This window comes from Lolium perenne, chromosome 7 (genome assembly GCF_019359855.2).
Source record: "Lolium perenne isolate Kyuss_39 chromosome 7, Kyuss_2.0, whole genome shotgun sequence".
Classification (NCBI taxonomy): domain Eukaryota; kingdom Viridiplantae; phylum Streptophyta; class Magnoliopsida; order Poales; family Poaceae; genus Lolium; species Lolium perenne.
Window position 1 is genome coordinate 39,191,530 of NC_067250.2, and position 15,531 is coordinate 39,207,060.

General features: G+C 45.7%; 2 protein-coding genes and 1 pseudogene across 2 annotated transcripts; 2 read left to right on the forward strand and 1 right to left on the reverse strand.

Annotated features, from left to right (window-relative positions):
• Positions 1-477: 477 nt before the first annotated feature.
• Positions 478-3,658, forward strand: LOC127317769 (transmembrane emp24 domain-containing protein p24delta3). The gene is made up of 4 exons (XM_051348366.2): positions 478-820; positions 2,177-2,386; positions 2,497-2,573; positions 3,219-3,658. The coding sequence occupies exons 1-4, from the start codon at positions 617-619 to the stop codon at positions 3,361-3,363; spliced, it is 636 nt and encodes a 211-aa protein (XP_051204326.1). The 5' UTR covers positions 478-616; the 3' UTR covers positions 3,364-3,658.
• Positions 3,659-3,805: 147 nt separating this feature from the next.
• Positions 3,806-12,954, forward strand: LOC127317768 (uncharacterized). Its single transcript, XM_051348365.2, has 4 exons — positions 3,806-4,711; positions 11,926-12,063; positions 12,175-12,414; positions 12,601-12,954. The coding sequence occupies exons 1-4, from the start codon at positions 3,857-3,859 to the stop codon at positions 12,679-12,681; spliced, it is 1,314 nt and encodes a 437-aa protein (XP_051204325.1). The 5' UTR covers positions 3,806-3,856; the 3' UTR covers positions 12,682-12,954.
• On the reverse strand, positions 5,448-6,165 carry LOC139833063 (uncharacterized; annotated as a pseudogene).
• Positions 12,955-15,531: the final 2,577 nt, after the last annotated feature.

The window sequence follows — 15,531 nt, forward strand, 5'->3', positions numbered from 1 at the left end:
TTGGAGGAGTAACCGACAAACCAATAATATTTTAGTGAAGTTTGCGGTCTATATGCCGCTATTCTTGCGGAATGTCTTATGAAAGCACATCAGTTTAATTCTATTGTGTTTGAACACTGCCCTAGAGATGCAAATCAAGTGGCACATGAACTGACGAAGCGTTCTTATAACTCAAAAACAGTTGTAATCTGGGATGGAGAGCCTCCAAAGTTTTTTATTCCTTTTGTAATACGTGATGTAACTTTGTTGGATAATAAATAAAGTGCCAAATAGCTTTCCCATAAAGAAAAAAAGACAAACGCAATAAAAAGGGAAAAAAATAGCTAAGTGGACTAGGCCCGGCTGGCGCCGAGTGTTTGCCGCTGCGCTCAACAACCCTAAAAAAGCCCAGAAAATGACTCGCCAGACCGTTTGTCAGAGCCAAGCCGTGTGGCAGGGGAATTTCTTCGTATGCACCCAACCGAAAAGTACATAATTCCAAACAGATCCTCCCTCGAGCCAACGCCATTACTCCTGTCCACCGCTAGTCCAAGCTCCCCGCGACTCCCCCTGACCGGAGACTCAGAGAGAGACCCGGCACGGTACAGTCTGTATAGGGACGCCCAGATCGGCGCAGATGGCGGCGGCGGCGACCTCGCTGGTGCTAGCGGTGCTCGTGGCGGCGATGATGATGCTGGCCGCGGATGCGGTGTGGCTCGACCTGCCGCCCACGGGCACCAAGTGCGTCTCCGAGGAGATCCAGCCCAACGTGGTGGTGCTCGCCGACTACGCCATCATGTACGAGTCCCACCCCACCTCGCACCCCACCGTCGCCGTCAAGGTAAGCGCGGCGCAATCCCCTCCCCCCCTCCCGTGATCCAATCATCACGTTTTCTGCTTGTAGTGGTTTGATCCTGATCTGTACCGGCGAACTGGTGCTTGTTGTGATTCAGGTGTACCTAAATTTGGGGGTCAGAGATACTACTGGGTTGCTCTGATTTTTTTTATTGATTATTTGTGCGTCTTTGTTGAATAGCTAGTAAATTAGACTGTTCAAGTCAGAGCCAGCGCCTCTGGCAATTTGTACGAATTAAGTTGAGGCGTTTAGAATAAATTGCAAGAATAGAAGAACAAGCACACTTAGTTTAAGTTTACATCTCCCTCCTGAGAAGTCAACATGCACCAATTTTGGGTTTATTAAGTATGTCAGGTTGGCACTGCGCGTTAATCCGGTACTTTCGTGATGGATCTGTTCATGTGCTCTTGTGCTTCGTTCCTGGGCAAACAGATGAGGGTAGATCCATTGAGCTAGACTTGGTGGACTTGATGAGATTTGACTCAAAGTTCCACTTGATCATTGCTTCAGATTGGGGCAACATGCTGTGATTTGAGAATACCTATGCATTTTGGCAATCCCTTAAGTAACGTGACCTACAGCCGCAGGACTCCACTTTTCCTGTGGACACCTGTTAACCTGTATTTAAAATAGCATGCTCTTAGGTATTGAGACTAAGAAAGGATGATTAGCGATAAGGACACCAAGATACAACAGATGAGGGACTGGATTGGTATACATGGTAGGTGTTACTGATGGGCTGATGAGAACTCGTAGGCCATTGTGGTAAACTGCAGTCATGTTTGTATATGGGCAGACGGGTGAACATGGGGAGATGACATACGATCCCACTCCTCAGTCAGCCTATTGTAGATATGGAGAACTTTGGAGTTACAACTCATGATGTGTTTTGGGCTATCGAGGGAACCGGTGATTTGATGATACATGTGCACTGTAGCTCATAACTGAAAAGCTGTACCAATAACTAGGAATGGGATTAGCAACAAGGCAGCAACTCTGTTGTTCATATGTCTGTAGATTCTACAAGCAACACTTTGATAACGTATCACACTTTTCTGGTGCTCTTTGTTCCTTTTGAAACATTTCTGTTTGTTCTTTGTAGCGATGGCCGATGGAAACTTTATTCTGCAGGAAAAGTGGTGTTTTTTCATGTTGAGTGTGTATAAATGTGTTTTTTTTTCTTGGTTAATGTTCACACATATAATTAGTGACAACGAGCATATCATGTCCATAGGTTGTCAGTCTTGTGAAAGATATCTTAGAAGTGATGATTGTTCAAGGTATAATGTTTTGTCTTGTTTAGTTACTCCTTTATAACACACATGTTCATGTTTTGTTTAGGTTACCTCACCATATGGCAATACCATACATAACAATGAAAATGCCACAACTGGCCAATTTGCGTTCACAACTACAGAAGCTGGGAACTACCTTGCTTGCTTCTGGCTAGACAGTGCGGAGAAAGGAGCAGGAGTATCTCTAAATCTTGATTGGAAGATAGGGATTGCTGCAAAGGACTGGGATTCTGTTGCCAAGAAGGAGAAAATTGAGGTCTGACTATCGATTACTTAAATACAACATATTCTAATTGCCGCTATAGTTCAATGTAGTGCATTGTGTTGGGTTCCAGATTATTTGTAATCTGAAGTTTCTGTTTTCAGGGTGTAGAATTAGAGCTCAGGAAACTTGAAGTTGCAGTTGAATCCATTCATCATAACTTATTGTATCTCAAAGCAAGGTAAGTTAGTCATTCTACTTTTTGTGTGTGTTTTATAGCCAGATAACATATTGTGGTTGTTCTGCTATGGTGCACTCACTCTATCTAGGTAGCAAAGTCTGTAGTCTGTATTGTTTCCAGTTGGACGTTATGTAGGTATAAAAATATGCTTTCAACAAACAGTTATGTAAAAAAACAGTCATTGTGTAAAGTATTGTGAAACAGAACCTGCTGGCCTCATCATTTGTCTTGGTATGTAGATTGGACCCCTGTTTGGAACTCTTAGATGCTTTTACCTGCACGTGAGATATTTAGGACATGGACAAGCAAACTAATAGATTTAATAATCTATATTACTCCATCCATTCCTATATATAAGCCATAGAGAAAAAATCCAGAATATAAGGTGTATTGTGGATTGCCCCGCTTTTATGGACAATATTTTTAGGGATTTCATTAGTTTTCCTTATCTTATGCAAAGTACTCTATGAGCTCACGTCAATTGCTTACGGTTAAACCTAGCCAAACATGGTGTATTTTTTCCTAAATGTGCGCTCTTTAATTTCCGCGCCAGAAACTATATGGCTTATATCTAGGAACAGAGGGAGTATAACTTATTAGTCGGAATGGTCAATTCATTGCATAATTTGTGATCTGTTTATGCAGGGAGGCGGAGATGCGGGAAGTGAGCGAGAAAACGAATTCTAGGGTTGCCTGGTTCAGCATCTTGTCACTGGGCGTGTGTGTTGTCGTCTCCGTTCTGCAGTTATGGCATTTGCAAGGCTTCTTCCATAAGAAGAAGCTCATCTGAATCCACTTGTTTGACCATGTACTGCCGTGTCAACTACCTTAGCAGAATGACATTTTTGTCATATTTATTTGGAATGACTCATGTGATGGACAAAAAACAGCTGCATGATATAGATGATCTCAACAGTAAGCAACCAATACTATGTGCAATAGAAGCTTGTTCAGAGATGTGCTACCCCTGGGATTATTGGGCCTATGTGTAACATATATGCTGTAAAACTTTTATCCTTGTCTTGTCGTATGAAAGTTCACTCTTATATGAGGTTAATTTAAGATGAAATGTTTAACTTGCAAAATACGTGCCTTCTCCTGTGGAGAAACTTGACTTGGACCTTTAGTGGGCTGGGCCCAGCGTCCTGGGCGTGGCATGTCAGATTGTCAGCTTCACAGCCTATCCAAAAAAAAAAAAAAAAACTCAGCATTCATCGGAGAAACAACCAGTCCAAACACTCCGTAGCCAGTCACAACTGGCAGTGACCACAACCACGGCAGCCATGTTTCATCTCCACCACTTTCTCCTCGTCGCCGTTCTGCTCGCGGCGGCGCCGCCCCCAGCCCACCCCCTCACCGAGCTCGAGTCCTCCCAAATCCGGCGCTTCCAGGACTACCTCCGCATCCGCACCGCCCACCCCACCCCGGACTACGCCGGCGCCGCCGCCTTCCTCCTCCCCTACGCCGCGTCCCTCGGCCTCGGCACCACCACGCTCCACTTCACCGCCTGCAAGTCCAAGCCCCTCCTCCTCCTCACCTGGCCGGGCACCGACCCGTCCCTCCCTTCCATCCTCCTCAACTCCCACATCGACTCCGTCCCGGCGGAGCCCGAGCACTGGATCCACCCTCCCTACGCCGCGCACCACGACCCCGCCACCGGCCGCGTCTACGCGCGCGGCGCGCAGGATGACAAGTGCCTCCCCATCCAGTACCTCGAGGCCATCCGCGGCCTCCGGGCCGCCGGCTTCGCCCCCACCCGCACCGTCCACGTCTCGCTCGTCCCCGACGAGGAGATCGGCGGCGAAGACGGCCACGAGAAGTTCGTCCAGTCGGACGAGTTCCGCGCCCTCGATGTAGGCTTCATGCTCGACGAGGGGCAGGCGTCGCTGACGGACGAGTACAGGGTTTTCTATGCGGACAGGCTGGTGTGGAAGCTGATCGTCAAGGCTACGGGCGCTCCAGGGCATGGGTCCAAGATGTTCGACGGTGCCGCTGTGGGGAATTTGATGGATGTCATCGAGACCGTGGCTGGGTTCAGGGAGGCGCAGTTCGGGAAGGTGAAGGCTGGGAAGAGCGGTCCCGGAGAGGTGGTGTCTGTGAATCCTGTGTACATGAATGCTGGCACACCGAGCCCCACGGTAAGCATACTGCTGCTTGTTACCCATTTAATTCAGTGCTGCAGAGTGATGCAATACTAGAGAGCAATCAGCTAGTAATAATTTGAGATGGTCTGACAACATCAATTATAGCATCTAAATATTCAGCACAACTGAGAACAACTCTCTTAGATAGTGTCATAGTGCAAGCTGAAAAACTTCATAGGCTTAGTCTAGATTATATACTTGTAAATTATATTGCAAAAGTCGCTTCAATTTCGGACACGAATTACAATTGTGCATATGTTTGCTCCCTTAGGTTAGAGAATGATCAGATTACAATTTGAGATGGCCTGACTACATCGTTTATAGTAGCATCTGAATAATCAGCACAAATTATAGCAGCTCTTTCAGAGAGTGAATGCCGATGCGCTTTTATAAGCTTGTTCTAAATTATACTAATTGTTAATTATATTGCAGATCTTACATTACTTCTTGACACAAATTACACATTTACTTTAGTATACTTGTATTTGCTGCTTGGGGTTAATGTTTCTTTTGCTGCTATCATTAGCATATATGATTTCGGACTTAAGGACTATCTGAATTTTGTATCCACTTGTAGTATATTAGCATGCAAGCAGTGATGCATATATTCTAGTATATGATGTAATAAATCCAACTAATCTGAGATCTAGTACAACTATACAATGAAGACATCAAATCATGCACTCAATCAGTTAGTCAGTCAGTAACTTCGGAGATGATTGTGAAACAACATATACAACAACAACAACAAAGCCTTTATTCCCAAACAAGTTGGGGTAGGCTAGAGGTGAAACCCATAAGATCTCGTAACCAACTCATGGTTCTGGCACATGGATAGCAAGCTTCTACGCGGCTCTTTCCATGGCTAGTTCTTTGGTGATATTCCAGTCCTTCAGATCTGTCTTTACGGACTCCTCCCATGTCAAGTGTGGTCTACCCCGTCCTCTCTTGACATTATCAGCACGCTTTAGCCGTCCACTATGCACTGGAGCTTCTGGAGGCCTGAATATGCCCAAACCATCTTAGACGATGTTGGATAAGCTTCTCTGCAATCGGTGCTACCCCAACTCTATCTCGTATATCATCATTCCGGACTCGGTCCTTCCTCGTGAGGCCACACATCCATCTCAACATGCGCATCTCCGCCACACCTAACTGTTGAACATGCCGCCTTTTAGTCGGCCAACACTCAGCGCCATACAACATTGCCGGTCGAACCGCCGTCCTATAGAACTTGCCTTTTAGCTTTTGTGGCACTGATAACAAAGAATGCCAGAAGCTTGGCGCCACTTCATCCATCTGGCTTTGATCCGGTGGTTCACATCTTCATCAATATCCCCATCTTTGTGAAGTATTGACCCCAAGTATCGAAAGGTGTCCTTCTGAGGCACCACCTGCCCATCCAGCCTAACCTCCTCCTCGTGCCTACTAGTACTAAAACCGCACATCTTGTACTCAGTTTTAGTTCTACCAAGTCTAAAACCTTTCGATTGTGAAACAACATATATTTTAGAAAAAAATAGTGCTTGGATGTTAATGTCAAATCTTCACCTTTATACGATGGGGATACCTCTAAGGGGAAGGCTAGACCTATATGGCATGGTTTCAAGGGAGGGAGGCGGTGCAGAACAAATATAGTAATGAGAGAAGATTAGCACAGAATAGATTAATTCTCTTTATCGATCAGCCATGATTCTGCTCATGGAATGTTTGTTAGGTGCTGTTGCATGCACATGAACTGCAGGTAATGGGTGTAGCACTGAACAAGTGCACTTTTACCCAGATTTTATGGCTGGGGCCTGGGAGCACCCAACTGCTTGCATAGACCATGATCCAAATTGCCGAATTAACTGGTCACCCTTGGCCAAGCTGCAAGGTTAAGACCACTTTTACACTTCCAATCCTTCTTTGCAATATGCTCGCTTAGATCGACACAAATAAATTGTACCACTTGCGAGGAATGATTAGAAATATTCACAAATTCACAATGGATTAGGGTGTTTGGAGTCCTATCTTTTTGTTTATAACCTAATGTTTATAACCGATGAACTTTATAAGCTTGTTCTAAATTATACCTGTTAATTATATTGCAGATCTTACATTATTCTTGACACTAATTATACGTTTACTTAGTACTTGTATTTTCTGCTTGGGGTTACCTTTTCTTTTGCTGCTATTGTTAGCATATATAATTTCAGACGAGATGACTATCTGAATATTTTATCCACTTGTGGCATATTAACATGCAAGCAGTGATGCATATATTCTATATGATGTGAAAAATCCAATTAATCTGTTCAAGAGTTCTAGTACAGGTGTACAATGAAATGAAGTCCATCAAATCATGGACTCAATCAGTCAGTCAGTCAATACCTTCGGAGACGATTGTGAAACAACATATATTTTACAAAAATAGTGCTTGGATGCTAATGTTAATTCTCCACGATGGGGATAACTCTGAGGGAAGGCTAGACCTAGACGGCATGGTTTCAAGGGAGGGAGGAGGGGTACAACAAATATAGTAATGAGAGAATATCAGCAGAGAATAGATTAATTTTCTTTATTGATCAGGCGTGATTTTGGCCACGAAATGTTTGTGAGATGCTGTTGTATTGCCATGTTAGGCCAATACGGACTAGAAGAAAAAGAGGACCAATACGAAATATAGTAAAGAGGCCGTACGGACTAGAAGAAAAAGAGACCAATTTTGGCTCTGATACCATGTTAGGGCAATATGCTTGTTGTATTGCCAGGGGGCCAAAGGCCACAATATATAGTACGTGTACAGGTGCAAATATGCAGGAAACCCCCTAACATATGGGGAAACTATAATATACAGATATATACATCTAACAGCATGCACATGAAATGCAGACAATGGGTGCAGCACTGAACAAGTGCACTTTTACCCAGATTTATGGCTAGGGCCTGGGAGCACCCAACTGCTTGGATAAACCATGCCCTGATCCATATTGCCGAATTAACTGGTCACCTTTGTCCAAGCTGCAAGGCTTAAGCCCACTTACATTTAAACATCAAATCCTTCTTTGCAATATGCTCACCTAGATCACACAGAAAACTAAATTATACCACTTGTGAGGAATCATTAGAAATAATCACAACGGATTTGGTTGTTCGGAGCCCTATCTTTTTGTGTATAGCCCAATCTTTATAATATTCTGTGCAGTATCCAACATTTCATTACCAAATTGATTTTGATTTTTGCTTCCTGAATTAGTTGAGATTCGCTTCATGAGCAAGGCTATGAAAGCTTTTGTGGTATGTGAACCGTTGTCATTCTATTTCAAGATTTTGGGACAGAGTTACATATACAGGCTTTTTCGAAAAAAAAACTAACATATGCAGGAGAAGGGGGTGAGCTAGAAGCAGATGACGAAAATGCCTATAACATTACTTGTTTTTAATTAGTCTATTGCTTTTAATGTAGTTGCATGCGCGGATCAACACGTGCTTAAGTAAATAGGTTTTTCCTATCAACGAAATTGAAAAGATAATGGAGTTTTTTCCAAAATAAGTAACAAAAGGGCTATACGGAAATATTTTCATGAATCAAATGAGGTAGGTCATGGCCATCCACTGCAACAATGAATCATAAGAATGCTATTTGATAGCATGTGAGGCAGGCTTAGTGTGTTATGGTGCTGCTAGAGGGAAGGCGCGAGAGGGCCGGCCGGGGGCTTTGCCCACGGCCGATGGCAAGAGGGAAGGGATTTCCTTCTTAATTCTTGCTTGATTAGATTGATACATCTCCTCTCCATATATAGAGAGGTTTACTTGACTCCCAAGCAAGGCTTATTTGACCCCTAAGCAAACCATAAGACCAACGGGCCCAGGCCCATGACGTTCTCTAACACTACACCCCACCTGGACATGCAGCTCGTCCTCGAGCTGCAACCGAAACAAACCATGACTCGACGCAACACAACCCTAACACCTAAAAACGAGCCTTTTACATCTCGGCTTGTTTTATTACTCTCAACCTGAAATAGACTGGGACGCTTTATTGTTGACCCCTGAAAATAAAGTGGACACCATTCGCCCGTCGGACGTGCACCTGTACAGCCACCTGGATCCCATGGAAACCAGCGGGACAAAAGGAGCCCGCGCGGCGGGCGGCGGCGGAATGCAGTGGTGCTACGTGGTGCGCTCCTGTCGGTGACACCATGCCTTCTCCCCGACGGATGACTGTCGATGGCGCAGACTTTGAGGTCGCTGCCCGCGGGAAAAACAACATGTCCGCCGCCCGTGGGGGAAACCGCACGCCCAAGATCCCCGACGCAGCGGACGAGATCGAGGTCCGTTGCGCAACGAAGCGCAACTTGGAGGAGCTGCAGCTGCAGATCACGCATCTCCCGCACACGCCGACGTACTAGGAGGCCGCGCGCAGCAGCCTGCAGCCTCACCGCCGCCGACATGTGGCGGATAGCGATCCAAGCCGGAAGAGGTGACAGCGACGGAGGGAAACGAACCTGGTGGAAGGGCATCCCGGGCGGTGTCGATGTAGAGCCTGGGGCCAAGGTCGCTCCCACACCGCCGAAAGGCAGGGACGGCGTCGGTGGCGGCAGCAGCCGCTGCTGCGGTGTTGGTCGCGACGGCAATCGGCCGCCGCTGTTGAGCCTGCCCACCGAACGGCAGGACAAAGGCGTCGGTGAGGACAACAGCTTGGCCGTGGCGTTGGTGGCGGCAACCGTTGTCAGAGCGTCCCGGTGGGGAAGAAGGCGGCCGACTGCTGGAGAAGAGGGACCCCCGGCGCCGAGGTATGGCCCGGCCCGGAGATGGTGGACAGTGGCAACGGGGACTGCAGCAGCCCGACGTCGGGTGGCGGCGACGACAGCACCAGCGTCGCCAGCGGCGGCGTTCCGTAGGGATCGGCCAGGAAGAGGCAGATCTCCTCGACAGCAGTGGTGAGATCGCGGAGGGCTGCGGTGATCTCCGCCGGGGAGAGAACGGCGGGGATGTCGGAGTGCCGCGGCGGCGGGTGGGAAGAACTCGGTGGAGGGCTGGACATGATCGAACCCGGGAAAGCTGATACCAAATGTTATGGTGCTGCTAGAGGGAAGGCGCGAGAGGGCCGGCCGGGGGCTTTGCCCACGGCCGATGGCAAGAGGGAAGGGATTTCCTTCTTAATTCTTGCTTGATTAGATTGATACATCTCCTCTCCATATATAGAGAGGTTTACTTGACTCCCAAGCAAGGCTTATTTGACCCCTAAGCAAACCATAAGACCAACGGGCCCAGGCCCATGACGTTCTCTAACATAGTGAGTACCTAGTCTGTGGTGATGATTGACAAGCTGGTAGATAAAACTCATGATATGCACAAGTTAGAAACAACGCAACACTTCCGACCAATGCATTCTTGTAGAAAGCTTAAAAGCAACCCAACTGGATAATAAATGTTGATGAAAGCACTCCCTAAGATATTGTTACAATCAATGTGGACATTGAAGATGATAATGGCCCAGAAGGAACATAGGTTTCAAAATTACAAGGCAAAGGTAGATATGACTCTTCTTTGGACAGTTTATGCTTTGATTATATTCGAACGTTGTGTGAGAACATGCCCTATGCATGCATTCACAACAGGTAATAGTTTCAAATCTGCAACGAAAATCTTGCAGCACCCTAAGCATGAAAAGAGCAACTAGCGAAAGCTGATCATGAAATTCCATGGAACTTTAGTGGTGTTGCCATGTATTTCAGATAATTAGCTGTTGCGGTCTCTTCTCCTTGGGATGTTGCAAGCTTTTCTTGGAGAGTTGAAATTGTATTTTATCGATTTATCTGCCGTGGACGCTTGTAGGGTCTATTTTGTATAGCACCCTCGCATATCATCATCAGATAGACTTCTCAAAGAAGAGTTTATTGTGCATTTACCTTTTCTCAGCCGCCTTTGTTCTTTTAGCCGAGTTTCTTCTTCAATGTTCACACCGATTGTGTTGTTCTTTTTAGACTTCAATGTACATCATATTCTTCTTGGGCTGGTTCAGCAGCTCTCTCCTTACATATACTAGTATGAAGCACTTCTTGTAGAGTTAGTATTGGATGCTAACGTGCACATTCTGAGCCTGCACCACTTGCCATTGAAAAGAGCGATCTTACAATTCATTGTACCCCAATCATCCTTGCAACTGGATGGCCACGGCTTTATTCCTTCGATGAACGAGGTTATTATCGTTGGACATTTTTGTTTCTTGTCTACAATAAACTTCCATTTGTTTGAAACTTCTGTTATTGATGGGGTGAACTGATTTCTATAACTGCGCACTTACCTGCATAATGCAACTACATCTGGAACAACTGTAATTACAAGTTACTATCAATATAGAACGCAAGTTGTTCCCTTTGCAAAGCCTAGGCATGCACTTTCTCGTTGTTCGCATTTCTTATTGCTGTTTCTGAAGTAGAACGACTTCAGTTCATACTACTGCCGAACGTGAGTGGGTGAGCTGGTCGCATGCAAGTCTGCACTGATCCAAGCTTACAGTTGTATATTGTACCCCATATGTGTCCCGGTTGGAGGCTGGCACACCTTTCGTTTGATCGGCGAACTTGCCATGCACTGATTAGCTGTAACAACTACGCGTCATGCAGCGACGGATGTCAGACATTAGTCGGCCGTGGCAGAGCACGCGAGTCGGCACATTATACACGAGACGTCAATTGGATCCTGGACTATCCAATTCTGATGTCCAAGGTGTGTCCATCGCTTTTGGATCATTTTCCCATGTAGATCCATGTCTACCCAGTCCAATTAGATCCATTGCATTTTGGATTCAAAGTCCATTGGACCACAGAGAACTGGGATTTAGTACCAATGTTGAGCTCACAGTATCAGTAGTGGCTGAAAGAAATATTGTAAGCATTTGGTGAAGTGTTAGACAAGAGAAGAATAGTTATGTTTGCTATCACTGATGAGGCACTAAACCAATGGCACATTTCTCTTCTCACCCTTCTCAAGCACCGAACAAATATTAGTCCTTTTTGCCCTGATGTACTTGTCTAAATTCCTAAGCTCTGTAACTTGCTACGGACGCCAACCTACTGATTTCATTAGTTCAGTATGTTATTATGTACATTAAGATAAATAAATATAGTTCTGGTATACCCAGTGGCAAAAATAAATTTTGTCATGCAATTTCTTCATTTTTATGTGGCTTCTGTGTCTCTAAAGACTAATTGATGCAGGGCTTTGTGATGAATATGCAACCTTCAGAAGCAGAGGTGGGTTTTGACCTCCGGCTTCCTCCAACCGAAGATATTGAACAGATCATAAGAAGAATCAAAGAAGAATGGGCACCTGCTCACAAAAACTTGACTTACCAGGTGAAATTAGTTTAATAGTTTTGCGGATAATAATGGACGATAAATCAAATTCTGAACGGCAATCCTCTTGTTTTACTTGATTCCCTAAATTCTGTCATCTTTATTGTACAGCTGATGATGAAAGGACCAGTGAGGGATGTGGCAGGACGTCCCTTGGTTACATTAACCAATGAATCAAACCCATGGTGGTCTGTGTTTGAACAGGCTATCATCTCTTCTGGTGGAAAACTAGCCAAGCCTGAGATCTTATCTTCAACCACGGATGCCCGATTCGTGAGGCAGATGGGTGTTCCAGCACTGGGATTTTCTCCAATGACAAATACTCCAATATTACTTCACGATCATAACGAGGTAGCTGATCTTTGCCTGCTATTGTATTTCTTCTACCCCCTCTGTCCATAAAAGACCGTCTTAGATTTGTCTAGATTTAGATGTATGTAGGCACCATCTAAATCTTGACAAATCTAAGACGTCCTTTTATAGACGAAGGTAGTACATTATATGATGGCCAAGCTGAGTCTTATCTCAACATTGCAGTTTCTGGAGGATAAAGTGTTCCTGAGGGGCATCGAAGTTTACCAACATCTTATAAGAGCGCTAAGCTCCTTCAAAGGCTGATTCAAAATAGGCACATGAAGTGTACAATTGGTGTATTCCCATCCCTTGTAAATCAAATGTAGTCAAGGGAAGTCACACACCCACAGCTATCATGCTCCAACCTACAAGCTGTACTCTCGGTCTCAACCACGACAGAATAAACTTGTCTGAAATAAGGAAGATCTGCTAAAGATTGAAGTAGATTTATTTGTGTATAACGTACATACGGAGCTACAGGATGTAATTAGATGACTTTATATCCATGTCTGAGTTGATATCTATTGATTTGGAGTATATACTGGTTTAATGTTTGCTGAAGAAGCTAGAATTGTTTCTGAAAGAGAATCTAGAACTGTAAATTGTTCCGTTGCATTTGTTGTTTGCTGTATACACTTGTGGTATGCAGCGACCATCAGAGTCTTGTAAAATGAAACAAATATCGGAGGCGAGTGAGACAAGAATACCTTGGAACGGATGGTGCGAAGATGCAGTACGTGGGTGTTTCAGCCTTTGAGGAACTGAAATTGTTTATGCTGAACAAAGAGCCATAACTTATTCCGATTAGGTGTCCAGAACGTCACTAGCGCGTCGTTCGAAACAGGACACGGGACTTGGATCAACGATTCCTTCATGGTACAGGTGACCATGCAGCAGTGACAAGAAAATGACTAATCATGGGAACAATCCTACAAAAAGAAGCTTATCAATCTCGCCCATAGCTAGCAGGAAGTTTCGCTCCTCCTTCCTCCCATCCACCATATGATCTTCTTTCACTCGGCTCCTGATGCATTCCAGCTGCACGCTGACGACTGAAAGATAAGCTCGTACAAAACATCATCTTAATATATTCTCGCTGTCCATTCTCCAGCTAGCTTTGGCCCTGACGACTAAAAGGAAAAGGATCATCGCCTCGATCATCACTGGTGTGGCACTGCACAGTCACGTCATATCAGGATCAGGGTTTTGTTTCAGCGAGCGAGCTAGGCTGTTAAAACGCGTGGGGCGTCGGGCACGCAACCTGCCCGATCTGATTTATTCGCTCTGGATCTAAATCGGATGCGTGCTTTTATTATTTTTGATGTGATGAGAGCGTTTTTTCTTTGCGCCCACGCACAGCTGCCTGTCAAATGTCTGAAAAGGAGTGTCTAGGGAAAAAGGGAAAAGTACACCTCTGTGAGGCCGACATGCATGTTAGATGTAGGAGAAAACATGTGTGCATAATGGTGATTTACCTGGCATTTTGACCTTGGAGGGGCATGCGTTCATATTCATGTGTTCTGGAACCCGTTTTCATGCATGATTAGCCGTGAATCACCTGTTCACCCGTTGATACCAAGGGTTTAGAGCATCATTAGTCGTCCCAAACAGGCATATTCAGAGAACGTGCTCACACTACTGCTCCTCGATAGTACAATACCACTCCTTTGTTGTGTTATTACGGAATTGCCGAGTGAGTGTAATTATTAAAATCAGCATCACATATGCACTAGCAGAATTAATCACAGGCACCAAACTAAGCATATAAGTCACATGAAGCAAGTACTAATGCGAAGAAAGAGACGAGAAGCACATAAGTCACGGCCGGTAAGGTCACCACCGCAGCATCTCCATTGTTGTTGTCGTCGTCTATGGTGTTGTTGGTTTCGCCTAGCCTGCAAAGAAAGTGGGCCAACGATAAAGAATTCCGAAGGAGGCGAGCTGACGCCAGGATGGAGAAGCCGGCATAGAAGAAGCAACTTGGCCGCGAGAAAGAAGGAGACGAGAAAGTGGAGAGGGTTCTAGGTTTATCATGTCTCTCATCTCTCCGAGTAGACCGAACCGCTATGTGGTGGACACTACAGGAATGGGAGAAGACGCCGACGGCCAAACTGTACGCCGACGGCTTTTTATCGGGGCCGTCGGCGTACGGCCTCGCCGGGGCAGCTCACGAACCCGACCGTCGGCGTACAAATACCGTCGGCGTAGAGGAGGCTACGCCGAGGGCAGCCGTCGGCGTCACCTTGGCCCTCGGCGTAGCACCGGCATCGCCTCTGGCCCAGCCCGCGCCGTCGTCGCCCGCTCACGGCGTCAGTCAGACGCCGACGGCCACCCTCGGCATAGGGCCTGGGCACCCTATGCCGACGGCCACCCTCGGCATATAGGTTTTTTTTTCCCTCTCTCATATTACTTTATAATATGTTTCTATTATTTATTTACTAGTATGAATTATGTAAAAAATGGTTCTATTTTTTAAGAATTCGTAGATGCCATATGTAGGTCCCATGGGTGACGCTCTTCACAGACGGGTCAACCGGAGCCACTAGGCCCAACATTTGCTATCGATGTACATATGGGTAGATCCGCGGGGTCCCCGCCCTACGGTTTCCCGAACCCTAACCCTAACTGTAACCCTAACTCTAACCCTAACCGTAACCCTAACTCTAGCCCTAACCCTAACCCTAGGGTTTCCACATACATTGCTAACTCTAACCCTAACCCTAACCCTAACTCTAACCCTAACCCTAGGGTTTCCACATACATTGCTAACTCTAACCCTAACCCTAACCCTAACTCTAACCCTAACCCTAGGGTTTCCACATACATTGCTAACCCTAACTATAACCCTAACAGATCACTTGGTAAAACCCTAACCCTAGGGGTCCCGCCCTAGGGTTTCCCAAGAAACAGATCACCGGAGCGTCAGAATTGTTGGAAAACTTGCTTCTGCCCCTAACATACATGTACAAGTGTGATGTAAGGTTTGGCTAACCTTGGATGTACCCGGCGTTGACGATTTCCGCATAATGGGCTACCAGTTGGTAAAATCCAGGATCTGTATGTGGAAACCCCCGCCATGGCTCGAACGAAGCCTATTTTATGGTAAAGTATGCC

What these genes read in the sequence shown, in the direction of transcription:
- LOC127317769 (XM_051348366.2), top strand. Translation starts at nt 617, where the DNA reads ATGGCGGCGGCGGCGACCTCGCTGGTGCTAGCGGTGCTCGTGGCGGCG. An exon ending in ACCCCACCGTCGCCGTCAAG is followed by an intron (nt 821 to 2,176) that starts GTAAGCGCGGCG and finishes TGTTTTGTTTAG; the next exon opens with GTTACCTCACCATATGGCAA. An exon ending in TTATTGTATCTCAAAGCAAG is followed by an intron (nt 2,574 to 3,218) that starts GTAAGTTAGTCA and finishes CTGTTTATGCAG; the next exon opens with GGAGGCGGAGATGCGGGAAG.
- LOC127317768 (XM_051348365.2), top strand. Translation starts at nt 3,857, where the DNA reads ATGTTTCATCTCCACCACTTTCTCCTCGTCGCCGTTCTGCTCGCGGCG. An exon ending in CTGGCACACCGAGCCCCACG is followed by an intron (nt 4,712 to 11,925) that starts GTAAGCATACTG and finishes TAATTGATGCAG; the next exon opens with GGCTTTGTGATGAATATGCA. An exon ending in ACAAAAACTTGACTTACCAG is followed by an intron (nt 12,064 to 12,174) that starts GTGAAATTAGTT and finishes TTTATTGTACAG; the next exon opens with CTGATGATGAAAGGACCAGT.